The 24,452-nt window shown below is 49.5% G+C and overlaps 1 protein-coding gene across 2 annotated transcripts in view; it reads left to right on the top strand.

The window, feature by feature from the left end:
* The first annotated feature begins 4,032 nt into the window (after positions 1–4,032).
* pdzrn4 (PDZ domain containing ring finger 4) overlaps positions 4,033–24,452 on the top strand; it is a 578,179-nt gene continuing 557,759 nt past the window's right edge. Inside the window, exons 1-2 of one of the 2 annotated variants that reach the window (XM_038780405.1) lie at positions 4,033–4,924; positions 14,983–15,069. In XM_038780405.1, the coding sequence (XP_038636333.1) occupies positions 4,208–4,924; positions 14,983–15,069 (804 nt within the window). In that variant the 5' untranslated portion in view covers positions 4,033–4,207. Of the gene's footprint in view, positions 4,925–11,743; positions 11,855–14,982; positions 15,070–24,452 lie in introns of those variants that run through there. The other variant, XM_038780406.1, reaches the window with a different exon arrangement.

Raw genomic sequence — 24,452 nt, 5'->3', positions numbered from 1 at the left:
CTCGGTACACGTGACAATAAATCTATATCTAAATTTGTTACTTCCCCTCTGAACTTTCCACACTCTACCTGGTTCTTATTTGTATTATCAATCTGACATCTGCCGTACGCGTTTTTTTTTTGCTTAATCTTACCCTGTATCTTTATCTCTTTTGCCATCCAGGGAGCTCTATCTTTGATTTCCTCTTATTTTCCCATCATGGGAATGTACCTCGACTGTATGGAATCATTTATTCTTTCTCCATTGCAACTTTGTCTGCCAATCTTTAATGCCAATGTACCCAGTGGAAGCCTGATCTCAGCCCAGTGAAATAGCTTCTTCCCCAATGAAGGAGCAATCTAGAGTAAAAGTACTTGTCTTTCTTCACAAGTAACCCAAATGAAATCTCATGAGTCTATGATGGCAGTTCCCTAAACGTTCCCCTTTGATCTACTTGATCAGAACCAGATGTAGCAATAATAATAATAATAATCTTTATTGTCACAAGTAGGCTTACATTAACACCGCAATTAAGTTACTGTGAAAAGCCCCCAGTCACCACATTCCGGCACCTGCTTGGGTACACAGAGGGAAATTTCACCTAACAGCACATCTTTTGAGACTTGTGGGAGGAAACCAGAGCACCCGGAGGAAACCCACGCAGCCACAGGGAGAACTTGCAGACTCCGCACAGACAGTGACCCAAGCCGAGAATCGAACCTGGGACCCTGGCACTGTGAAGCAACAGTGCTAACCACTGTGCTACCATGCTGCCCTTCTTCCTCATTGGACCAGAAACATACTGATCAAGAAAATTCTCCTGAATACACTTCAGAAATATCTGCCCCTCTCTGCCCTTTATACTTTGATTATTCAAATCTGTATTGGGATTATTACAATTCCCCATTATTACCATTCTAAAATTCTTCTATCTCTCTGTAATTTTCTTGCAGATTTTCTCCTCTATATCTGTCCCACTGATTGCTGGTATATTGAATATATAGTCTATGATATATAGTATATAATAATAATAATCTTTATTGTCACAAGTAGGCTTACATTAACACGGAATTAAATTACTGTGAAAAGCCCCTAGAGGAAACCCACGTAGACACAGGGAGAACGTGCAGACTCCACACACAGTGACCCAAGCCGGGAATCGAACCTGAGGTCCTGGAGCTGTGAAGCAACAGTGCTAACCACTGTGCTACCGCGGCAGCTAGGTGGGGTCTCTCCACATGAATTTATTTTTCTCTCCTTCTCCCTGACACTGACTGTCCTGTTTTTTGAGCAGTAGGTGTCCTTATTTCCAGCAGCCCAGTGACACCAGGAATGTTACTGAGTATGCTGACAGTCCAGTGAGCTTGTCACTGCCACATAAGCAAGATACCTAGTCAACACCTGAGTGAACAGATTATTTCAGGGAAATTCAGGTCTGCACTCCTGACTTCCATTCCTGCTCCTGATTACCACCTATTTAACCCCTGGTGACTATGAATTGGTTAGTTATGATGTTCCCCCCCCCTCCTCCACACCAGCAGTTGAATAGGCAGGCCACCTCACTGCGGAGAATAGCCTATTGGATTATGTACCAGAGGCCCATTCAATGCCACAGAGCTGTACTCCAACAAGGAGAGGTGAGCAGTTCTGAGAAAGGAGTCAGCTTTTGGGGTATCAGTGCTGATATCAACAGGGAAAGCAGCACATCCGAGGGAACCCGAAACCTGAGCCCAGAGGGACCGAGGTTTTTCAAAAAAACTAAGTGCAAAGTCAGCACGGGAAGATGCTGGTAGATGCTGAGTTTTATTTTAAGTAAGTCTTTAATCATTCTTTAGTTTATTTCTGTTGAGTTTAGTCAGTCTCAGTGTGCCATGTGGCAGGACATCTCAGCCCGAGGAGGGTACGTCCTGTTCCAGGTGAGAATTACGGGATGCAGGAAGTGTCATCAGCTGGAGGAGCTTGCGTTCTGAGTTTGGGAACTTGAGCATCAGCTGGCATTGTGGTGCATCCCATGTGGCAGAGAGCTTTGTGGGCAGCACATTTCTGGATGTGCTCACTCTGCAGCTCAAAGGGTGAGCAGGCAGAGAGTGAATTGGGTGACCACCGCACAATCAACGAGGACAAGGCAGGTAGTGCAAGAGTTCCCCAAAAGCACAATACTGATGAATACGGATGAGGATGATAGCTCTTCTGGGCAATGCAACCACAGCCAAGGACTTGGAAACAAATTGGGACAGAGCAATTTATAGTTCGAAGTACTAAGGGCATGAATTCAAGCTGGTATGTTGCCTCCCTGGTACCAGGGTTAAGGATGCCACTGAGTGCCTGCAGAGCACTCAGGGGAGAAGGTAACAGCCAGCGGTCGTGGTCCAAAACAATATCAATGACGTAGCTCAAAATCGTAGAATCCCTACAGTGCAGAAGGAGGCCATTCGGCCCATAGAGTCTGCACTGACCCTTGGAAAGAGCACCCTACTTAAGCCCATGCCTCCACCCTATCCCCGTAACCCTATCTAACATTTTGGACACTGAGCAATTTAGTATGGCCAATCCACCTAACCTGCAGATCTTTGAACTGTGGGAGGAAACTAGTGCACCCGGAGGAAATCCACACAGGCATGGGGAGAAAGTGCAAACTCCACACAAACAGTCACCTGAGGCCAGAATTCAACCCGGGTCCCTAGAGCTGTGGCTGCAGAGTTAATCACTGCCGACCCAGAGGAATAAGGTCCTGCGGGCAGATTTTATAGAGCCAGAAATGAGGTCAAGAAGTTAGACATCTAATTTTTTGGCTTAGCCCCAGTGTCACGGGCGAGTGAGTATAGAAATAGGAGGACAGTTCAGGAGAATACGTGGCTGGAGAGATGTTGCAGGAGGGTGGGCTTTAGATTCCTGAGACACTGGGACCAGTTGTGAGGAGGTGGGACATATACAGACTAGATGGGCTGAATCTTAGCGGAACTGGGACAAATGCCCTTGCTAATGTGGGCATTTGCTAATGCTGAGGTTTCACACAAAGTTGGCAGATAGTTGGGAAGCAGAGTGTAGCATTAGAAAAAAGAAACAAGGTATATCAAGGATTGGGAAAGACAGGTTAAGGGGGAATGCAGAAAGATCTAATTCAAGTTCACACTACATGAGGATTTCCTGAAGCAGTCAAGGGCAGAATCTATTGAACTACAGAACTCTAAACAACTCTGAGTTAGAAACTAACTCTAGACGTGGCACGGTAGTGCAGTGGTCTGCACTGTTGCTTCACAGCCCCAAGGTCCCAGGTTTGATTCCTGGTTTGGGTCACTGCCTGTGCGGAGCCTGCATGTTTGCCTCGTGTCTGCGTGGGATTCCTCCGTGGGTGCCGGTTTCCTCCCACAAGTCCCGAAAGATGTGCTGTTAGGTGAATTGGACATTCTGTATTCTCCCTCAGTGTACCCGAACAGGCGCTGCAGTGTGGCGACTAGGGGATATCCACAGTAACTTTATTGCAGTGTTAATGTAAGCCTACTTATGACACTAATAAAGAATCTTATTATTATTACCTTGGAATTGCCCCCTGTTCTGAGCAGGGCTTTGCACATTGAGAAAAATGGTGTATGATGTGGAGATGCCGGCGTTGGATGGTGTAGGTAAAGGAAAGTGGGGGGAGGGGGGGGGGCAGTGCGCGGAGAGATGAAGGATGATTCTGAGATTTGGGAGGGGGGGGGGCAGAGAAAGGGAAAGAAAGAGAGGAATGTGAAGGAAGGCGAACGGAAACCTCTGTGGCTTGCCTCAGTCTTTTTAAGCTATCCGTTGCTGGCCACTGGAACAGCTTTCTGAGTGATTAACCTCTCTGGTGACTTTAAGAAAAATAAAATGTGACATTTCAATCTTAACAAATAAAAAAATGAAACATCGAGTCGACTTTGAACAGCACACAAGTGATCCAGTGATTCTGCACTGCAAGGGACTTCAGCCTCCAGGACTTCATTTCTGGAGAGGGCTGTTTTAGGAAGAATACGGTGGATTTGTGCTGATCCTGGCAGTACACAGTGAGAGAGAGAGAGAGAGAGAGAGTGAGTGAGTCCAGTCGGACTGGGAGACTCCAGTCTGAGCTGTAACAACTCAGCTAGCAGTCACTTGGAGCGCACAGTCTGCCAATGGCTCTGTGCTGCACTTAGGAGGCTCCAGGCAACTTTCTAAACTGATCTTCACAACCGAGAAAGAGAGAGAGAGATAGGGGTGGGTGGGGGAGATGGGGTTTGAACTGGATCGTTTCAGTGAGGAAGTGGACCCCGAGCTGAAGTGTAACCTGTGCAACAAGGTGCTGGAAGACCCGTTGACCACCCCGTGCGGGCACGTCTTCTGTGCGAGCTGTGTGCTGCCGTGGGTGGTGCAGCAGGGCATGTGCCCGGTGCAGTGCCAGAGGATGTCCACCAAGGAGCTCAACCACGTCCTGGCCCTCAGGAACCTCATCTCCAAGCTGGACATCAAGTGTGACTACCGCTCCCGGGGCTGCGGGAAGCTGGTCACCCTGCAGAAGCTGCCCGAGCATGTGGAGATGTGCGACTACAGCCCGGCCAGGTGCAGGAACAAGGGCTGCCAGGAGGTGCTCAACCTGAAGGACATGGATGTGCACATGCGGGAGAACTGCGAGTGCCGGCCGGTGGGCATGTGCGAGCAGGGCTGCGGGCTGGTGCTGCTGTACCGGGAGCTGGGGCAGGGCGACAGGCACTGCTGCCTGGCCGCCCTGCGGGGCCGGTCAGCCTCCCTGCAGCACCGGGCGGCCAGCCTGGCTCAGGAGCTGAAGAAACAGGCGGTCCGCGCCGGCAAGCGCGAGCAGGCGCTGCTCGCCCAGGTCTCGGCGCTGCAGAGCGAGGTCCAGCTCACCGCCCTCAAATACCAGAAAAAGTTCAACGAGTACATGGTCCACATCAGCAACATCAGCAAGAACCTGGCCGGGTACGGCAAGGTGAGGCAGCGAGGGCGGGGGCGGGTGAGGACTTTCGGGGGGGGGGGGGGGTGAGGACTTTCGGGGGGGGGGGGGGTGAGGACTTTCGGGGGGGGGGGTGAGGACTTTCGGGGGGGGGGTGAGGACTTTCGGGGGGGGGGGGGGTGAGGACTTTCGGGGGGGGGGGTGAGGACTTTCGGGGGGGGGGGTGAGGACTTTCGGGGGGGGGGGGGGTGAGGACTTTCGGGGGGGGGGTGAGGACTTCGGGGGGCTGGTGAGGGACTTTCGGGGGGGGGGGTGTGTGAGGACTTTCGGGGGGGGGTGTGTGAGGACTTGGGGGGGTGAGGACTTGGGGGGTGAGGACTTTGGGGGGGTGTGAGGACTTTGGGGGGGTGTGAGGACTTTGGTGGGGGGAAGGGGTGAGGACTTTGGTGGGGGGGAGGGGTGAGGACTTGGTGGGGGGGGTGTGTGAGGACTGGGGGGGTGTGAGGACTTTGGTGGGGGGGTGAGGACTTTGGTGGGGGGAAGGGGTGAGGACTTTGGTGGGGGGGAGGGGTGAGGACTTTGGTGGGGGGGGGTGTGTGAGGACTGGGGGGGTGAGGACTTTGGTGGGGGGGGGTGAGGACTTAGGTGGGGGGGGAAGGGGTGAGGACTTTGGTGGGGGGTGTGAGGACTTGGGGGGGTGAGGACTTTGGTGGGGGGGTGAGGACTTTGGTGAGGGAGGTGAGGACTTTGGTGAGCATGGGGAGGTGGAGGGATGGGGGGAGGTGGAGGGGTTGGGGAGGGGGAAGGGGTTGGGGAGGGGGGAGGAATGGGGAGGGGAAAGGGAAGACTTTGGGAGGGGTGAATTGGGGGGTGTGAGGGGGAAAGAGAGGGAAGAATTGGGGGAGAGGAGGAATTGGGGAGGGGAGGGGTGGGAGTGAGGAAGAATTGGTGAAGGCGAGGGAGAGGAATTGGGGAGGGTGGAGGAGGAAATGGGGAGGGGGAAGAATTGGGGAGGCAGGGGGGAAGAATCGGGGAGGGAGGGGGAAGAATCGGGGAGGGAGGGGGAAGAATCGGGGAGGGAGGGGGGAAGAATCGGGGAGGGAGGGGGGGAAGAATCGGGGAGGGAGGGGGGAAGAATCGGGGAGGGAGGGGGGAAGAATCGGGGAGGGAGGGGGGAAGAATCGGGGAGGGAGGGGGGGAAGAATCGGGGAGGGGGGGGGGAAGAATCGGGGAGGGAGGGGGGAAGAATCGGGGAGGGAGGGGGGAAGAATCGGGGAGGGGGGGGGGAAGAATCGGGGAGGGAGGGGGGGAAGAATCGGGGAGGGAGGGGGGGGAAGAATCGGGGAGGAAGGGGGGAAGAATCGGGGAGGGAGGAGGGGAAGAATCGGGGATGGGAGGGGGGGAAGAATCGGGGAGGGAGGGGGGAAGAATCGGGGAGGGAGGGGGGAAGAATCGGGGAGGGAGGGGGGAAGAATCGGGGAGGGAGGGGGGAAGAATCGGGGAGGGAGGGGGGGAAGAATCGGGGAGGGGAAGAATCGGGGAGGGAGGGGGGGAAGAATCGGGGAGGGAGGGGGGAAGAATCGGGGAGGGAGGGGGGGAAGAATCGGGGAGGGAGGGGGGGGAAGAATCGGGGAGGGAGGGGGGAAGAATCGGGGAGGGAGGGGGAAGAATCGGGGCGGGAGGGGGGAAAAATCGGGGCGGGAGGGGGGAAAAATCGGGGAGGGAGGGGGAAGAATCGGGGAGGGAGGGGGAAGAATCGGGGGAGAGGAGGAATTGGGGAGGGGAGGGGTGGGAGTGAGGAAGAATTGGTGAAGGGGAGGGAGAGGAATTGGGGGAGGGTGGAGGAGGAATGGGGAGGGGGAAGAATCGGGGAGGGAGGGGAAGAATCGGGGAGGGAGGGGGAAGAATCGGGGAGGGAGGGGGAAGAATCGGGGAGGGAGGGGGAAGAATCGGGGAGGGAGGGGGGATGAATCGGGGAGGGAGGGGGAAGAATCGGGGGAGAGGAGGAATTGGGGAGGGGAGGGGTGGGAGTGAGGAAGAATTGGTGAAGGGGAGGGAGAGGAATTGGGGAGGGTGGAGGAGGAAATGGGGAGGGGGAAGAATCGGGGAGGGAGGGGGAAGAATCGGGGAGGGAGGGGGAAGAATCGGGGAGGGAGGGGGAAGAATCGGGGAGGGAGGGGGGAAGAATCGGGGAGGGAGGGGGGAAGAATCGGGGAGGGAGGGGGGAAGAATCGGGGAGGGGGGGAAGAATCGGGGAGGGAGGGGGAAGAATCGGGGAGGGAGGGGGAAGAATCGGGGAGGGAGGGGGAAGAATCGGGGAGGGAGGGGGAAGAATCGGGGAGGGAGGGGGGGAAGAATCGGGGGAGGGAGGGGGGAAGAATCGGGGAGGGAGGGGGGAAGAATCGGGGAGGGAGGGGGGAAGAATCGGGGAGGGAGGGGGAAGAATCGGGGAGGGAGGGGGGAAGAATCGGGGAGGGAGGGGGAGGGAGGTGTGGAAGAATCGGAGAGGGAGGGGGGAAGAATCGGGGAGTGGGGGGGGAAGAATCGGGGAGGGAGGGGGAAGAATCGGGGAGGGAGGGGGGAAGAATCGGGGAGGGAGGGGGGAAGAATCGGCGAAGGAGGGGGGAAGAATCGGCGAGGGAGGGGGGAAGAATCGGTGCGGGAGGGGGGAAGAATCTGGGAGGGAGGGGGGAAGAATCGGGGGAGGGGGGAGAATCGGGGAGGGAGCAATGGGGAAGTGTATTGTGGAGGGGGAGAAATTAGACAGGAGAAGGGGAGGAATTGGGGAGCTGAGCAAAATTAGCGAAGGAGGGGGGAGGAATTGTAGAGGCGGGATGGGAGGAGGAACGGGGAGTCGGGGAGGGTGGAGGCATTGTGGTGTGAGGAATTGGGGTGATGGGAATTGGGGGAAGGGCAGAGTTGGGGAGGGGGAGAAGCTGGAGGATTTGGGGTTGGGGAGAATAGGGAGGAATTGTAGAGGAGGGGAAATTGGGTAGGAGAAGGGGAGGCATTGGAAACACGAAGAATTGAGGAGAGGAGAGGAATTGGGAAGGGGAGGAATTAGTGAGGTGGAAGGGAGGCGGAATGGGAGGAAGGAGTGGGGATGTGGGGAGGAATTGTGGAGGCAGAAATAAGGGAGGTCTTTGGGAGGTGGGAAGGGAAGGAATTGGGGAAGGGGGTTGAAGGAAGGAGGAACAGGGAAGGGTTGAAGGGAGGGGGAATTGCAGTCGGTAGAAATTTGGGCAGCGAAGGGAAATTGAGGGTGAGAATTCCAGGAGGGTGTAACTGGGTGGGGGAGAGGAGAAGGAACTGCCGGGAGGTGGAGCAGGAATTTTGGATGTGGGTGCAGGGAGAGAGGAATGGGGCAAAGGAGAATTCGATTGGGAACTGAGGTGGGGCCGGCAATTGGAATGGGTGGGGGCAAGCACAGTGGGTTGACGGGGGTGAATTGGATGGTGAAAGGTGAGGGTGAAGGGGGAATTGGAAGGGATGGGAGAGAGAATCAGGTGAGGATGAGGTGGGATTAGCGGGGATAGGAGAGGAACTGTAAGGATTGGAAGGTGAGGAGCAATTAGTAGGTAAGAGCTAAGAGCCAATTGGGGGGTGGAGCATAGGAAGAACTGGTTCAGTTGGGGGAAAAGGGGATGGGCTGGAGGAGGAGTGGGGAGGAGAGGGGGAGGGGGAAAAGGTGATGGGCTGGAGGAGGAGTGGGAAGGAGAGGGGGAAAATGGCTGGAGGAGGAGTGAGAGGGAGGTAGTGTGAGATGGGGAATGGTGAATGGGAGATGGAGGATGATGGGGGACTGAAGAGATGGAGGGTAATTGGGGGATAATAAGGAGGTTGTGTGCGACTGGAGAGATATTGGCAAGGAGGTGTTTATGACTCACTCTGTATCTTGCAGAGTGTTTATCCATTGCACAAGTAACTGTCTCTAATTTTACATATTTACATATTTATTTTGCTGCTCTTTTTCTAGTTATCATTTGCAGGGGAAGGTTTATAATACAAGGTTTATAAGGGCAATTAGGATGCAATTAGGCAAGAATTGGGGAGCATAAGATGGAAACAGGGACTGTCAGGGATAGGCACAATTGAGATGTGGAGCTTGTTCAAGGAGCAAATACTGCGTGTCCTTGATATGTATGTCAGGCAGGGAGGAAATGGTCGAATGAGGAAACCATGGAGTACAAAAAACTTTGAATGTCTTGTCAAGACATTCAAGAGGAAGAAGGGGGCTTATGTAAGGATGAGAAAACAATGTTCAGTTAGGGCACTTGAGGGATACAAGATAGCTAAGAAGGAGCTCAAGAAAGGACTTGGGGAGCTAGGGGGGGCATGAGAAGTCCTTGGCGGGTAGGATCAAGGAAAACTCCAAGGCTTTTTACACTTGCGTGAGGAATAAAATGACCAGGGTGAGGTTAGGGCCGGTCAAGGACAGTAGTGGGTACGTGTGCATGGAGTCTGAAAATATAGAGAGCCCTAAATTAATACTTTTCTTCAGTGTTCACAAAGGAGAGGGGCCATGTTGTTGAGGAGGATAGTGCGATACAGGCTAGTAGGCTGGAGGAGGTAGATATTCGAAAGGAAGATGTGTTAGAAATTTTGAGAAGCCTGAGGATAGATAAGCCCCTGGGCCTGATGGGATATATCCTAGGATTCTTTGAGAGGCAAGGGATGAGATTGCAGAGCCTTTTGCTTTGATCTTTATGTCCTAAATGTCTACAGGAATAGTGCCAGAAGGCTGGAGAGAGGCGAATGTTGTCCCCTTGTTCAAGAAAGGGAATCAGTATAACCCTGGGAATTATAGGCCGGTTAGTCTCACTTCGGTCATCGGTAAATTATTGGAAAGGGTCCTGAGGGATCGGATTTATGATAATTTGGAAAGATACAGCTTAATCCAAGATAGTCAGCACGGATTTGTGAGGAGTAAGTCTTGCCTCACAAGTTTGATTGTATTCTTTGAGGAGGTAACTAAGTACATAGATGAAGGTAGAGCAGTTGATGTCGTATACATGGATTTTAGTAAGGCGTTTGATAAGTTGTCCCATGGTCGGCTCATGCAGAAAGTAAGGAGGCATGGCATAGAGAGAAATTTGGCCGATTGGATCAGTTATTGGCTATCACATAGGTGGTGATAGATGGTAAATTTTCATCCTGGAGCCCAGTCACCAGCGGTGCACCACAGGGATCAGTGCTGGGTCCTCTGCTGTTTGTGATTTTTATCAATGATTTGGATGATGGAGTTGAAGGTTGGGTTAGTAAATTTGCTGATGACACCAAAATTGGTGGAGTAGTGGATAATGTGGAGGGCTGTTGTAGGCTGCAAAGAGACATTGATAGGATGCAGAGCTGAGCTGAAAAGTGGCAGATGGAGTTTAACCCTGATAAGTGTGAAGTGATTCATTTTGGAAGAACAAATTTGAATGCGGATTACAGGGTTAACGGCAGGGTTCTGAAGGATGTGAAGCAGAGAGATCTCGGAGTTCATGTCCATAGATCCCTGAAAGTTTCCACCCAGGGGATAGAGCCGTGAAGAAAGCATGGTAGCCTATAGTGTGTTAGTATTTATTAACAGGGGGATTGAGTTTATGCTGCAACTGTACAAGACCTTGGTTAGACCACATTTGGAGTATTGTGTGCAGTCCTGGTCACCTCATTATAGGAAGGATGTGGAAGCATTGGAAAGGGCGCAAAGGAGATTTACCAGGATGCTGCCTGGATTGGAGGGTGGTTCTTATGAGGAAAGGTTGAGGGAGCTAGGGCTTTTCTCATTAGAGCGAAGGAGGATGGGAGGTGACTTAATTGAGGTGTATAAGATGATGAGAGGGATAGATAGAGTGGACGTTCAGCGACTTTTTCCTCAGGTGGATGTAGCTGTTACAAGGGGGCATAACTAAAAGGTTCATGGTGGAAGATGTAGGAGGGATGTCAGAGGTAGGTTCTTTACTCGGAGAGTGGTTGAGGCGTGGAACGCACTCCCAACTATGGTAGTGGAGTCGGACACTAGGAATTTTCAAGCAGTTATTGGATAGGCATATGGAGTGCACTAGAATGATTGGGAGTAGGTTGATTTGATCTTAGTTGAAATGAAAATCGCTTATTGTCACGAGTAGACTTCAATGAAGTTACTGTGAAAAGCCCCTAGTCGCCACATTCCGGCGCCTGTCCGGGGAGGCTGGTACGGGAATCGAACCGTGCTGCTGGCCTGCTTGGTCTGCTTTAAAAGTTTCAGACTAGTTCGGCACAACATCGTGGACTGAAGGGCCTGTACTGTGCTATGTTCTATAACCCTGTTTGGCTGTTCATTCACTGATGTGCTGTAAAAGAGGTAGTTACTGGACGCAGTGAACACTAGTGAATACCATGAAGGCGGGGGGGGGGGGGGGGGGGGGAGAACAGGAATGAAGTAATTGCAGGAATTCCAATAAGCAGGAGGGAGGGAGAGGGAGATTATACATGTCTGTGATTTGTTTTGAAAACTGAAGTAGCTTTAGGATTTTCATATTCGTTCCTTTTTCTTGTGTTGACATTAGAATGGAAGGACAAGCTGACTTAATGTGGACTTTAGCTCACACAATGACTTGCTACGGTTCAAACTGGAAACAAAAGCAATGCTGGGGGCCCTTTAAAAGAACATTAATTGCAGTTTGAAAAAAAAATTGATTAACCTCATAAGCAGCAAAAACATCTGCCACCAATTTTGTACTCAGCTTTTGTGCTAATTCAAAGACATAAAGTTGATTGGAGCACACCGAGTGAATTTAACAAAATAAGAAGCCAAATTGGTTGACGTGTTCAAGTTATCTTGTAATCCAATCACTTGATCTTTGAAATTCCTCTTCACTCAGGCAGGGCTTCTCTGCAATGTGTGAGGGAAAGTGTGTCCTCGTGTTTAACTCGAATTCTAAACGCAGCTGCTCTCCGGAACCCTGCGGTGATTTAAGATTTGGAATCGGGGATTACAAGGTGACCCTTCAACAATCTATTGTGTTGTTGCCAAACCTTTATTTACTGCTGTGAGGTCTGTCCTGGGATGGGGTTTGCCGTGTTTGAACTATTGTTTGTTTGAACTGTGTTGGATGATTGTGTGTTTTATAAAACAACAACGTTGGTTGGGATGTTTTCAAGGTTCATTTACCCCTCTTGGCACAGAAGCACACAAAAAGTCAAACATTTCACAATGGGAAAAGATGAAAATGAGGGTGAATTGTGGCATAGAGTTGGATGCATCCTGTGTTCAGCCGAAGCAGTTTTGCCGCAGCCGTCCCATCGCCCTTCTGCCGTTGAGCATTGGCCGAAAACAGTCTGTTGGCTTTCAGGTTGTGTGAACGTCAGTTTGGCTCTCAGTCTGCTCATTGACAGTGAGCTGCAATACTGAGCATATTGCTGCCGTCCATCAGCTCAACTTGAGGGAAGTTTAAACATCATGAAGAAGGATCGCAGTGACTACAGAGAAATGTGTGACCATTTGCAGGATCTGGCTGCAGTATTTTCACCCCCCCCCCCCCCCCCCCCCCCCCCCCCTCCCCCCACACACACACTTCAAGCTGCTATTTGTCCCCTGCTAGTGGTGTGTCGCAGCGGGAGGCAGCAAGGGCCATTGACTCCGTGTTTCTTTGTTCGAAAGAGTGTTCAAACATGTTACGCTGTAGTCAGGATGTGAGCTGAGCGGTGTTCGACAATAGGTTGTACTGAGTTTATTAATAATAATCTTTATTAGTGTCACAATTAGGCTTACACTACAATGAAGTTGCTGTGAAAATCCCCAAGTCGCCACATTCCGGTGCCTGTTCGGGTACACTGAGGGAGAATTTGGAATGTCCAATTCACCTAGCAGCACATATTTTAGGAGTTGTGGGAGGAAAGTGGAGCACCCGGAGGAATCCCACGCAGACGTGGGGACAAAGTGAAGACTCTACACAGACAGGAATCGAACCTGGGTCCCTGGCACTGTGAAGCAACAGTGCTAACCACTGTGCTACCATGCCACCAAGAATGGGTGGGGGGGGCGGCATATGCAATGATAAGTGAAGTCTTTCCTAACATTATGAGGTGAATTTTCCATTTGAATTAAGGCATGACTGGCAGCAAATGGAATAATGTGGATGCTTAAAAACTGCACCCAAATTGTTCTTTCAAATAAAACATTATTCCCCTTTCATACTTTTCCTGTGTCATTTGAATCAGGTCAGGTTTACGTCATCAGTGCGCTTCTACCCCTTGTGAATTGGCGCTAGGAATGTTTAGGAATGAAATTGGGAAGAACGTTTTCATATAAAGGTTTATTTAGCTTATTTGTTCATGGGATGTGGGCATCGCTGAAGAGGGCAAAATCTGTTGCCCATCCTGAATGGTCCTTGAAATGACTGCCCACAGAGCCATTTCAGGGGGGCTGTTAAGAGTTGACCACATTGCTGTGGGTCTGGAGTCACATGTAAGCCCAGGCACAACAATCGATGATAGTATGGTCGGGATTCTCCAGCCTTGCCCGTCCGGCGACAGGAGAATCCCGCCCGAGGTCTCTAGACTTCTTCATTGTCTGCGCCTTGCCTGTGGCAATCTTGCGGAATCCAGCCCTATAACTAATATTCCTGAGACTAGCTTTATATTCCATATTTATTAATTTAATTTAAATGCCGCCAGCTGCTGTTGTGCGATTTGAGCCCACATTGCCAGAGTATTGGGCTGAGCTTCTGGGTTCCCAGCCCAATGACATTACCACGAGACCAGCACCTCCCCATGGAGATCAGAAACCCTCTTTGCCACAAAAGGCTGTGGGTTGGGGTGAAGTGATGTGATCCAAAGTCTTCCAGTTCTGCCTGAACTGAAGTTAAACTAATCATCTTCTTGTATCCCGCATGCTTGAGGGTAGCATGGCAGCACAGTGGTTTCCTCCAGGTGCTCCGATTTCCTCCCACAATCTAAAGATGTGCGGGTTATGTGGATTGGCCATGCTAAATTGCCCTTGGTGTCCAAAGGGAAATGAATGCAAATTGTTGGGAGACCCAAGTTACATTGAGCTCACAGATTCTGGGTGAGTTGAGTCTCCCAAGTACAAACAGTGTACTGATCCTTACGTGTCATTAAAATGGTTACAATAATGATTTTAAGTTTAAATGCTGTTGCTGGGCATTGCTGTAAAGTGGCAAATGCCAGGAAGTTAATTGCTCCACAAAGAAAGGCAATATTTGCATTTTCCTGATCTCAGGACATTGCAACGCACTTTGCAGTCCACGGAGCAGTTTTGAATTATTGTCATTGTTGCAATTTGAGATGTTCAGCAGCCGGCCCTTGCACAGCAGAATCCCACAAACAGCAATTAAATAAATTACCGGATCGTCAGTTTTAGTGATGTTCCACTGCTGCCTCACGGCGCCAAGGACCCGGGTTCGATCCCGGCCCCGGGTCACTGTCCATGTGGGTTTCGCCCCTACAATCCAAAGATGTGCAGGGGTAGGTGGATTGACCATGCTAATTTGGCCCTTAACTGGAAAAGAAAATAATTGAGTACTCAAAATTTATTTAAAAAAATCAAAAAGAAAAGTTTTTGTGACGTTGGCTATAGACTAGCCCACGGGCAAACTTCACTATTCTTCAAAGTGGTGCTGCAGGATCTTATATTCTACCTGAGAGAGTAATCAGGCCTCATCCAAAAGACCGCCTTACGAGTAGTGCGTCACTCTCCGTCTGGCTCTGCTGTGTCAGCTTGGAATTTCTGTGGGTTAAGCGGGAATGGGCTATTGAGTTGGATGATCAGCCACAATCGTAATGAATGGCGAAACAGGCCTGAATGGCCTACTCCTCCTATTTTCTATGTCTCCGGGGTGGAACTTGAACCTTCAACTTTCTGACGCTGAAGTGAGAGTGCTCCCACTGAGTCCAAGGCTTATGGTCTTGTGGGTAGGATAATGAAGGCAAAAAAATGTTTTTGTCATTCCACAAGCATCTGTGAAGAGCTGACTCAGACACACAGACCAATTAGGCCCCTCAACTCTACTTACTGCTGTTTTTATTATGTTATGTTGCAGTTTAGACATTTACAGTTTCAGTCCTTTGAGAGGCATTTAAATGTTACTTTTGCTCTCTTCTAACAGGGTGGAGAAATCAAACCACTAACCATAGCTCTGCACCGAGAAAATGACACGCTTGGATTTAACATTATTGGCGGAAGACCCAGTCCAGTAAGTTTCAGAGAGCTTTCAGTACCTTTTATTTACAGCTTTGGCCTGTTTGACACAGGAGTTATTATTCGGTATAACTTTAAGATTCCTGAGAAACTGTCTGGCTACAAGTCCTTTTCAGATAAATCAGATGCAACGTTTGCAGAGATGTTGCGCAGTTGGTATTACAGATGACCTGACCAATCCTTTAGGAGTTTGATTTGCCTGGCGTCTTAAATTTTAAATGCCTAATGACATGTCTCAAATATATACAGCGGCCACGCCTCTAGGCGATAATGTAGCATATTAAATAGACATTTCTTTTTGAAAAATATTATTTATAAAAGTACGTTCTATGACCGTTAAAATTACATAAGGAGTACAACAATCCATTTCTTCTACGTTTACAATTACAGTGAATATCTACAATGTTTATTACCAAATCTCATCCTACTTTGCCACTAGAACTTTGGAGAGATACATTCCACAGCAGTGGAAATTGAGTGCAATCCAATTCAAGTCCTTTCCATGCAGCTTGTGGAATGTATTCTGGGGTGCCTCAATACAATTGCAATTACAAGCTATATGTGCAATATCCATTCCATGATAAAGATGCCGCTCGAGGGGTGTGTCACAGTATACATCCCCTGGGGACGCTTTGGCAGGTAGACCTTAGACCATATTCTTTCCTCATTGCACCTTTGAGACAGTGCGTCCCTCAACACGTAGTCCTGGACCTTGGAATGTACCAGTCTACAACTCTCGGACGTGGAGAACTCTTTTCAGCAGAAGACAAACATGTTTCAGGCAGGCCACACAGCGTATTTCACTGAGTTGATGGCTCTCCAGCAGCAGTGATGGTTATCTCGGTGTCCCTCTCTGGGAACAGCCCATAGAGCACAGAGTCCTGCGCCAGGAGCTGCTCAGGATGAACTGGGACAGAAAACATTGCACCCCTGTTAGACTTTGTTTGCAAGGACACATTCCAGAAGGAGGCAGATGACACTGCATCGGGGGCAGTGGACAGAACGGTTGAGACTCCGGGTGTGCAGGAAGGACCTGACGGAGAGGGCCTGTCTTGCCACTAGCCAAGCTACATATTGATGCTTGCTTGAAAGTTCTGACAATGGGGAATTCAGCCAAATGACTTTGACAGTCTTCTCATCCAACCATTGAAAAGGGTCCGCCATCTCCTTTTCTCCATTTCCTGACGGGTGTCAAAGAGGTGTGAATCACTGCCTGATGGAATCATGGTGAAAGTTGTTTTCTGCGTAAAAGTCTCCACGAGAGTGGTAGAGCATAAGTCCAACAGGCTGGAGCTTTCTACTGCAATATAGCCAGACACATTCTTTGCAACACCACAGAAATTGACCATTCGGCCAACAGGCTGTTCTGGTGGTGGTGTTCCCTATGTACCACCTCTCACTACATTTAACCCTGTCAGCATTGTCATGTGTGCCTTTCTCCTTCATGTACCTATCTAGGTGGATTGGAAGTGTATTAAATTCAGCAAAAAATTCACCATGAAACTGATAAAGAGAGTGTGAAAATAAACTTGCAAGAGATGTAAAAGGTTCCATAATTATGTAAAAAAGAGATTGAAGTAAATGTGGATTTAATCGGAAGTAAGCACAGCAGAAATTATAATAGAGAATAAAGAAATGACAGTGAAATTCAACAAGTTCTTTGTATCTGACTTCATGGTAGCAAACAAAAATGACAATCTGGCAATAGTGGGGAACCAAGGGTTTGGCAAGAATAAGGAATTTAAAGGAATAGTGTTGGAGAAATAAATGACACTAAAAACCAACCAATCCCCTGACCTAATCACCTGTAACCTAGGGGTTTAAAAAGGTGATGATAAATCCCAAGTGGAAGCAAAAGTACGGAATTTGGCAAGAGACAAATTGGTGGTCATTGCCGGTCATGAACTTTTGCGATAGGCCATACGTGGCAAAGTGGCTCTTGAGTTTCACAATTATCAAACCGCTGATTGTACTTGGCAAATAGTCCAGTTTGAACCGTCCAAAGTACCAATCTACCATACCATTACTGCTCCATTCAGGATGTCTGTTGCTGTGGGCAGCACGTGGCGCAGTGGCTAGCATTCTGCCTCACCGCTTCAGGGATCTGGGTTCAATTCTGGTCCCAGGTGACTGTCCATGTGGAGTTTGCACTTTCTCCCCATGTCTGTGTAGGTTTCCTCCAGGCTCTCTAGTTTTTTCCCACAGTCCAAAGATGTGCAGGTTGGTGGACTGGCCATGGTCAATTGCCCCTTAGTTTCCAAAAGGTTAGGTAGGATCCCTGGGTTAAAGGGATGGGGTGGAGGCATGGGCTTCAGTAGGGTGATCTTTCCAAGGGCCGCTGCAGACAAGATGGGCCGAATGGCCTCCTTCTACACTAACTTCTATGATTCCAGGATGAATGCCCATGAGAGATGTGGGACCTCATGTTAGTGTAGCGACTCTTTTGTTTGGTGTGGCTTATGTGCATTGTAAGGAGAGCAACCGGAGATCTCCCTCAATGTCAGCTTGCATAGAAGGCCAATACAGCGACTCTTTTGCCCTGGCCTTAGTTGTGTCCAACGTGGGGTGCCCTTGATGGGCTTGTTGGGTATTGTACCGGTGGAGAGAGGGTGGAATGATGAATCGCTGACCTCGGAAGTATAGGCACTATTGTGCTTTCTTGGTGGTAGCGTCGATGTGGGGCAGAGTTTTGGAGATGTGTACCCCTAGTAATTTGAAACTGCTAACCATCTCCACCTCGGCCCCTTTAATACTGACAGGGATGTGTACAGTATTTTGCTTCCTGAAGTCAATGACCAGCTCGTTAGTTTTACTGGCATTGAGGGAGAAATTGTTGGCACTGCACCACTCCACCAGGTTCTCAATCTCCCTCCTGTGTTCTGACTCGTCATTATTCGAGATCCGGCCCACTATAGTCGTATCGTCAGCAAACTTGTAGATGGAGTTGGAACCAAATTTTACCACGCAGTCGTGTGTGTACAGGGAGCATAGTAGGGGGCTAAGTACGGGCAGCATGGTAGCATGGTGGTTAGCACAATTGCTTCACAGCTCCAGGGTCCCAGGTTTGATTCTGGCTTGGGTCACTGTCTGTGTGGAGTCTGCACATCCTCCCTGTGTGTGCGTTGGTTTCCTCCGGGTGCTCCGGTTTCCTCCCACAGTCCAAAGATGTGCAGGTTAGGTGGATTGGCCATGATAAATTGCCCTTAGTGTCCAAAATTGGCTTTAGTGTTGGGTGGGGTTACTGGGTTATAGGGATAGGGTGGAGGTGTTGACCTTGGGTAGGGTGCTCTTTCCAAGAGCCGGTGCAGACTCAATGGGCCGAATGGCCTCCTTCTGCACTGTAAATTCTATGATTAATACTATGATTAAGTACGCAGCCTTGCGGGGCCCTGGTATTGAGAACTATTGTGGAGGAGGTGTTGTTGTTAATTCTTACTGATTGTAGTCTGTGTGTCAGAAAGTCGAGGATCTACTTGCAGAAAGAGGAGCCAAGTCCTAGGTTTTGGAGCTTTGATACGAGCTTGGCTGGGATTATGCTGTTAAAGGCGGTGCTGTAGTCAATAAATAGGAGTCTGATGTCGGAGTCCTTGTTGTCAAGATGCTCTAGGGATGAGTGAAGGGCCAGGGAGATGATATCTGCTGTGGACTGGTTGCGGTGGTATGCGAATTGTAGTGGATCAAGGCGTTCTGGGAGTATGGAAGTGATGTGCTTCATGACCACCCTCTCAAAGCACTTCATTATGACTGAAATCAGGGCCACCAGGCGGTAGTCATTGAGGCACTTGGCTGGTTCTTCTTTGGCACCGGTATAATGGTGGTCTTCTTGAAGTAGGTGGGGACCACGTAGCGGAGTAGGGACAGGTTAAAGATGTCCGCAAACATATCTGCCAGCAGGTCTGCGCAGGCTCTGAGTGCACGACCAGCGATCCCGTCTGGACCCGTTGCCTTCCAAGGTTCACTTTCAGGAAGGCCGATCTGACTTTGTGATGATTGGTGTCAGATGACGAGTCAGAATACAGGAGGGAAATTGAGAACCTAATGGAGTGGTGCAGCGACGACAATCTCTCCCTCAATGTGATGGTGGGTGTGACAAGCTTTGACAAAGGGTCATCTGGACTCGAAACGTTAGCTCTTTTCTATCCCTACAGATGCTGTCAGACCTGCTGAGGTTTTCTAGCATTTTCTCTATGGTGGGTATGGGCGTGTTATGGACTGCTGGGGCACTCGATAGCGGATCGTTGGTTCCCTGCTTGAACCGAGCATAGAATGCATAGAGTTCATCGGGGAGGGGTGCGCTGCTGCTGGAGATGCTGCTCGGCTTCGCTTTGTAGCCCGTTATGTTGTTTTGGCCTTTCCACAACCGCCGAGAATCTGGAACGCTAGTCTGTGACTCTAGCTTGGTTTGATATTCTCTCTTGGCATCTCGGATGGCTTTGCGGATGTCGTACCTGGATTTCTTGTATAGGTCAGAGTCGCCTGGCTTGAACGCCTCAGACCCGTCCTTCAGTAGGGAGTCAATCTCGCGATTGAGCCATGGTTTCCGATTGGGGAACGTACGTACTGCTTTCTTTGGCACGCAGTCGTCCACACATTTGCTGATGAAGTCTGTGACGGTGGTGACATACTCATTTTAGTTGGTCGCTGAGTTCTTAAATATGGACCAGTCCACTGTTTTTAACCAGTCATGCAAGAGCTCTTCTGTTTCCTCGAACCAGCACTGCACGTTCTTCTTAGCTGGATACTCCCGCTTGAGTTTCTGCTTTATGTCGGGAGAAGGAGCACCGTCTTATGGTCTAATTTTCCAACGTGTTGTTGTGGGATGGAACGGTAGGCGCCCTTGATTTTTGAGTAGCAGTGGTCAAGAGTGTTGTCACCCTTGGTGAGACAGGAGACGTGCTGGTGGAATTTTGGCAATACAGTCTTGAGGTTGGCCTTGTTGAGGTCCCCCGGCCACGATGAACAAGGCCTCGGGGTGTTGGGTTTCGTAGTTGTTTATAACTGTGTACAGTTCGCCCCGCGCCACCTTCACTTCTGCCTGGGGTGGGATGTAGACCGCTGTGGTAATGGCTGAAGTGAACTCGCGTGGGAGATAGTATGGGCGGCACTTCACGGTCAGGTATTCCAGGTCCGGGGAGCAGTTGGTCGCCACATCCAATCACCAGTAGGAGTTGATGAATAGGCAAATCCCTCCATTCTTTGCTTTGCTTGATACATGTCACCTGACTCCCCATACGCTCTAATCTGTGTTTAAACCACAGCACCAACCATTTGCCAGTACCATGGGCAAGCAATTAAAAAGGTGCCACTTAAGCCATATTAAGAGCACTGAGTATTGTTGATGGTGCAAGCAGCTGTTGGCACCTTGTTGAAGCGCCATTGCATATGATGAAGTTCTGTCTCCTTGTGTGGGATAGGATGGGGCTAGCTGCACGGTCGAACATACCGCAGGGCCAGAAATGTCGCACAGTCGGGCACCCCGCACGGCCAGACACCCCACGTGGTCGGATGCCCCGGGGGGTGGGCCATGTCGCGCAGTGGAAATGGCTGCGCGGTTGGGCCAGTGTTAAGGAGGAAAGTTTATTTTAGTTACTTCTGCCCATTCATGGAGCCTTGGAAAAAGTCAAAGGGTTTGTCTCCTGTGTATTGTCGGATGCTGGTGGGCATACAGTGCTCCCTCAGTGCCAGTGCCATTGCGGCATTGGGTTTCTCTGAAGGAGGGAGATGTGTGGATCCAAGGCTCCCGTTTTCCTGAAGTTCAACGTCGCGCAAGAGAGTCACCATAGTCCCCAAGGACCATAGGCTGCTCTCCCATTTTGAGAGAGCTGACTGGTGATGATTTAACCTGAGAGTCACCACACCTCAGGCAAGGGGCAAGATTGTGAAGGCAGGGATAATCTCAGCTGAATTGAACCTGCGCTGTTGGCATGGCTCCACATCACGAACCAGCCGCCCAGCCAACTCCGCTAACCGACCCTCATCAACCACAGAAAGAACGACTTGAATATACACACCACTTCTGGCCTTCCCAAAATGCTTCACAGCCAATAAAGTACTTTCAAAGAGAAATACAGGCAACACAGAAACCAATTGGTGCACAGCAAGCTCCCAGAAACAACAATGAACAGATGATAACAGAAGATGCTGGAAAATCTCGGCAACTTCTGTGTGGAAAAACAGAAGAAGAGTCATACAGACTCGTAACATGAACTCCCTTCCTCAAGATGCTTCCTTCAGACTCGATGGGCTGAATGGCCTCCTTCTGCACTATAAATTTTATGCTGTCGGACCTAATTTATTTTCCCCAACATTGTTTTTGCTTTAAATTTAATGAACAATATATATGTTTTAATGTTAATTGAGGGGCAAATGTTGGTCCGGCGACGGCGAGCATGGAGGCCTGCGGCTTTCTTAGAAGTAGTTCCACGCGCTGGCTGGACTCATCCGAGAGATGGAATTGCTGGAATTTCTGCAGCTGCTCAGTTAGGTTTGCAATGTATCCACACGAGTCTAACTCATTTCAGAAGCTAGCCCATATTAAACACAGCTTGAAGCAGATTAGTGCCTGTCCTGTTAGTGCCTGCTATTTTGGGTTAATGCATGACTTACCATCAATAACACAGTGGGAAATCTGTTTAATTAACTGGGCGAAAGGGGAAAAGAATCTGATGCATGTTAGTAGTAATGATTAATTTGATCAAATGCCTTCAAGGATCCCTTCATTTTTTTCCCCCCACAACTGTGAGTTTGAAGCATCATAAGATATCACACGAATTACCAATGCAAGCTGATACCGATGTCAGCCACATATCTCTGTTGGTGGCATTTCTGCCTGAGCTTGAAGCCTGCGAGTCCCATTCCTGTGACATGAGCACAGAATTGCAGGCGGATACTCTCGCGCAGTACTGAGGGGCAGCTGGATTGTCACAACTGCTGTCTTCTGGATGAGATATTAGGTCGAGGCCTTGTCTGCTCTCACAGAGGGAGGAGAAAGATTCCACAAGGCTATTTTGAGGAGAGGCGGGGAAGTTAGCATTGGTGTCCTGCCAAATATTACACCCTCAGCCAAAATCACATTAATAGGTCATCTGGTCATTATCACATCACTGGCTGTGCACATTGCCCGCTGCGTCTCCTATTTCACAACAGTGACTACACATCAAAAATACTTAATTGGCTATAAAGCACTTTGGGACATTCTGGGGCTCTATATGAATGTAAGTTCTTTCCAACTGCATCCTACCAAGAAATTAGATAGTCTGGACTCCTGGTTAGGATGAAATGATGACTATGGGGAAATCCTGTCATTATAACAGCTTCTAAACTCCCAGTAGGCTACAAACTGTTGCAAATGTAGAGTTTTCTGGGGACTTTCCATCAGGGATCATGGGTAATCAGCAGGACTTAATGATATTTGAAGTTAATAATTAATATTGAAGACGATATCCAGGCTTCAGCTGACAAGTGGAAAGTAACATCCGTGCCACACAAGTGTCAGGCAATAACCATCTCCAACAAGAGACGATCTAACCATTGCCCCATCACATTCAGTGGCATTGTCATCGCTGAATCCCCCATTATCAACATCCTGGCGATACCATTGACCAGAAACTGAACTGGACTAGCCATTTAAATGCTAAAGCTCCCAGAGTAGGTCAAAGGCGAGGAATCCTGTGGCGAGTAACTCACTCCCTGACTCCTCAAAGCTTGCCCACCATCTCAGGCACAAGTCAGGAGTGTAATGGAATACTCTCCACTTGCTTGGACTGAGTGCAGCACCAACAACACTCAAGAAGCTCGACACCATCTAAGACGTACTAGCCTTTCCACAAACATTCGGTCCCTCCACCACCAATGCACAGTGGCAGCCGTGTATACCATCTACAAGATGGACTGCAGGAACTCACCAAGGCTCTTCAGGCAGCACCTTCCAAACACGACCACCACCATCTAGAAGGACAAAGGCAGCAGATACCTGGGAACCCCACTACCTGGAGGTTCCCCTCCAAGTCACTCACCATCCTGAGACTTGGAAATATATAGCCGTTCCTCCACTGTTGCTGGGTCATAATCCTGGCACTCTCTCCCAAACAGCACTGTGGGTTTACCCTACATGCATTGCAGCTGGTCAAGAAGACAGCTCACCACTGCTTTCTCAAGGGTACCGAGGAATGGGCCAACCAACAACACTCACACTGGATAAATTATTTTTGTTTTAATGAACTTGTATTCACACCTTAGTGCACTCTTCATTGTCATGTTATTTGGGTGACTTCCAAAAAGCACATTATGATAAAGGTGTACTTGCATACAGTAGATTATTCTACATGCCATGCATTCAGTAGAGACAAACGCAGTGTAAGCCCACACTAAATTGTTTCAATTCAGTAATAGAGAAAAGCTTTGTGTTTTATTGAAAGGTGAAGTGTTAAGACTGCCCAACTCTCAGGACCTAACGCTTGGATAACTCTTCAGGCGGGATTCTCTGACCTCCTGGGTGCTTGTTTCTCAGTGACGGTAGGCAGCGGACTGGTGGCGGGATTCCCTGCTCCCGCTGCTGTCAATGGGAACTTCCATTGAAGCCACCTCACATCACCGGGAAAACTGCAGGGAGTACTGGCGGACCAAAGAATCCTGCCACCAGCGAATGGTCGGACAACCGGCCTTAATTGTTGCAGGGTTAATTTTTATTTTTTGTTATAAATTTAGAGTACCAATTAATTTTTTCTAATTAATGGGCAATTTAACGTGGCCAATCCATCTAGCTTGCACCTTTTTAGGCTGTGGGGGCGAAACCCACGGAAACACGGGGAGAATGTGCAAACTCCACACAGACAGTGACCCAGAGCCGGGATCGAACCTGGGACCTTGGTGCCGTGAGGCAGCAGGGCTAACCCACTACACCACCATGCTGCCGTTGCAGGGTGAACCTCGAGCACCCATTTTATTTATCGAAGGTGACTGGGCTGTATTTAAATGGATGCCATGTGCAATTTGCATTTTAAAATTTCTCTCTTATCTGCTGGATGTTTTCTGAACCTTGTCATATCCAACTTGTCAAAGAAATTCAGCACGATGGGTTTGTTGCTATGACAGTAGGGGTGCTTCAGCTGCTGTTCAAGTCAGCTGCAGAGGGAGGAGTTGTCCACTGTTCATGGTGATATGTGGATCAGGCTTGGTTGTGATTTCCCAGTTGATTGAGTAGCATTCACTGCCGAGAGTCATACATGAGTTCTTTGGCCAAGGTACTGGAGACCGAGTCTGGATCTTCAAGAGGACGGGAGCAGAGAGAGAGAAAACCTTGGGAACAAAAAAAAATGTACCGGCTTTTAGTGACACAGCATTGCAATTTTTCCTTCCTGTGGTGCATTGTGGTTGGAA

Source organism: Scyliorhinus canicula, chromosome 20 (assembly GCF_902713615.1).
Source record: "Scyliorhinus canicula chromosome 20, sScyCan1.1, whole genome shotgun sequence".
In the NCBI taxonomy this organism is placed as follows: domain Eukaryota; kingdom Metazoa; phylum Chordata; class Chondrichthyes; order Carcharhiniformes; family Scyliorhinidae; genus Scyliorhinus; species Scyliorhinus canicula.
Note: the sequence above shows the minus strand (reverse complement) of the source record. Positions and strands in the feature narration are given on the sequence as shown.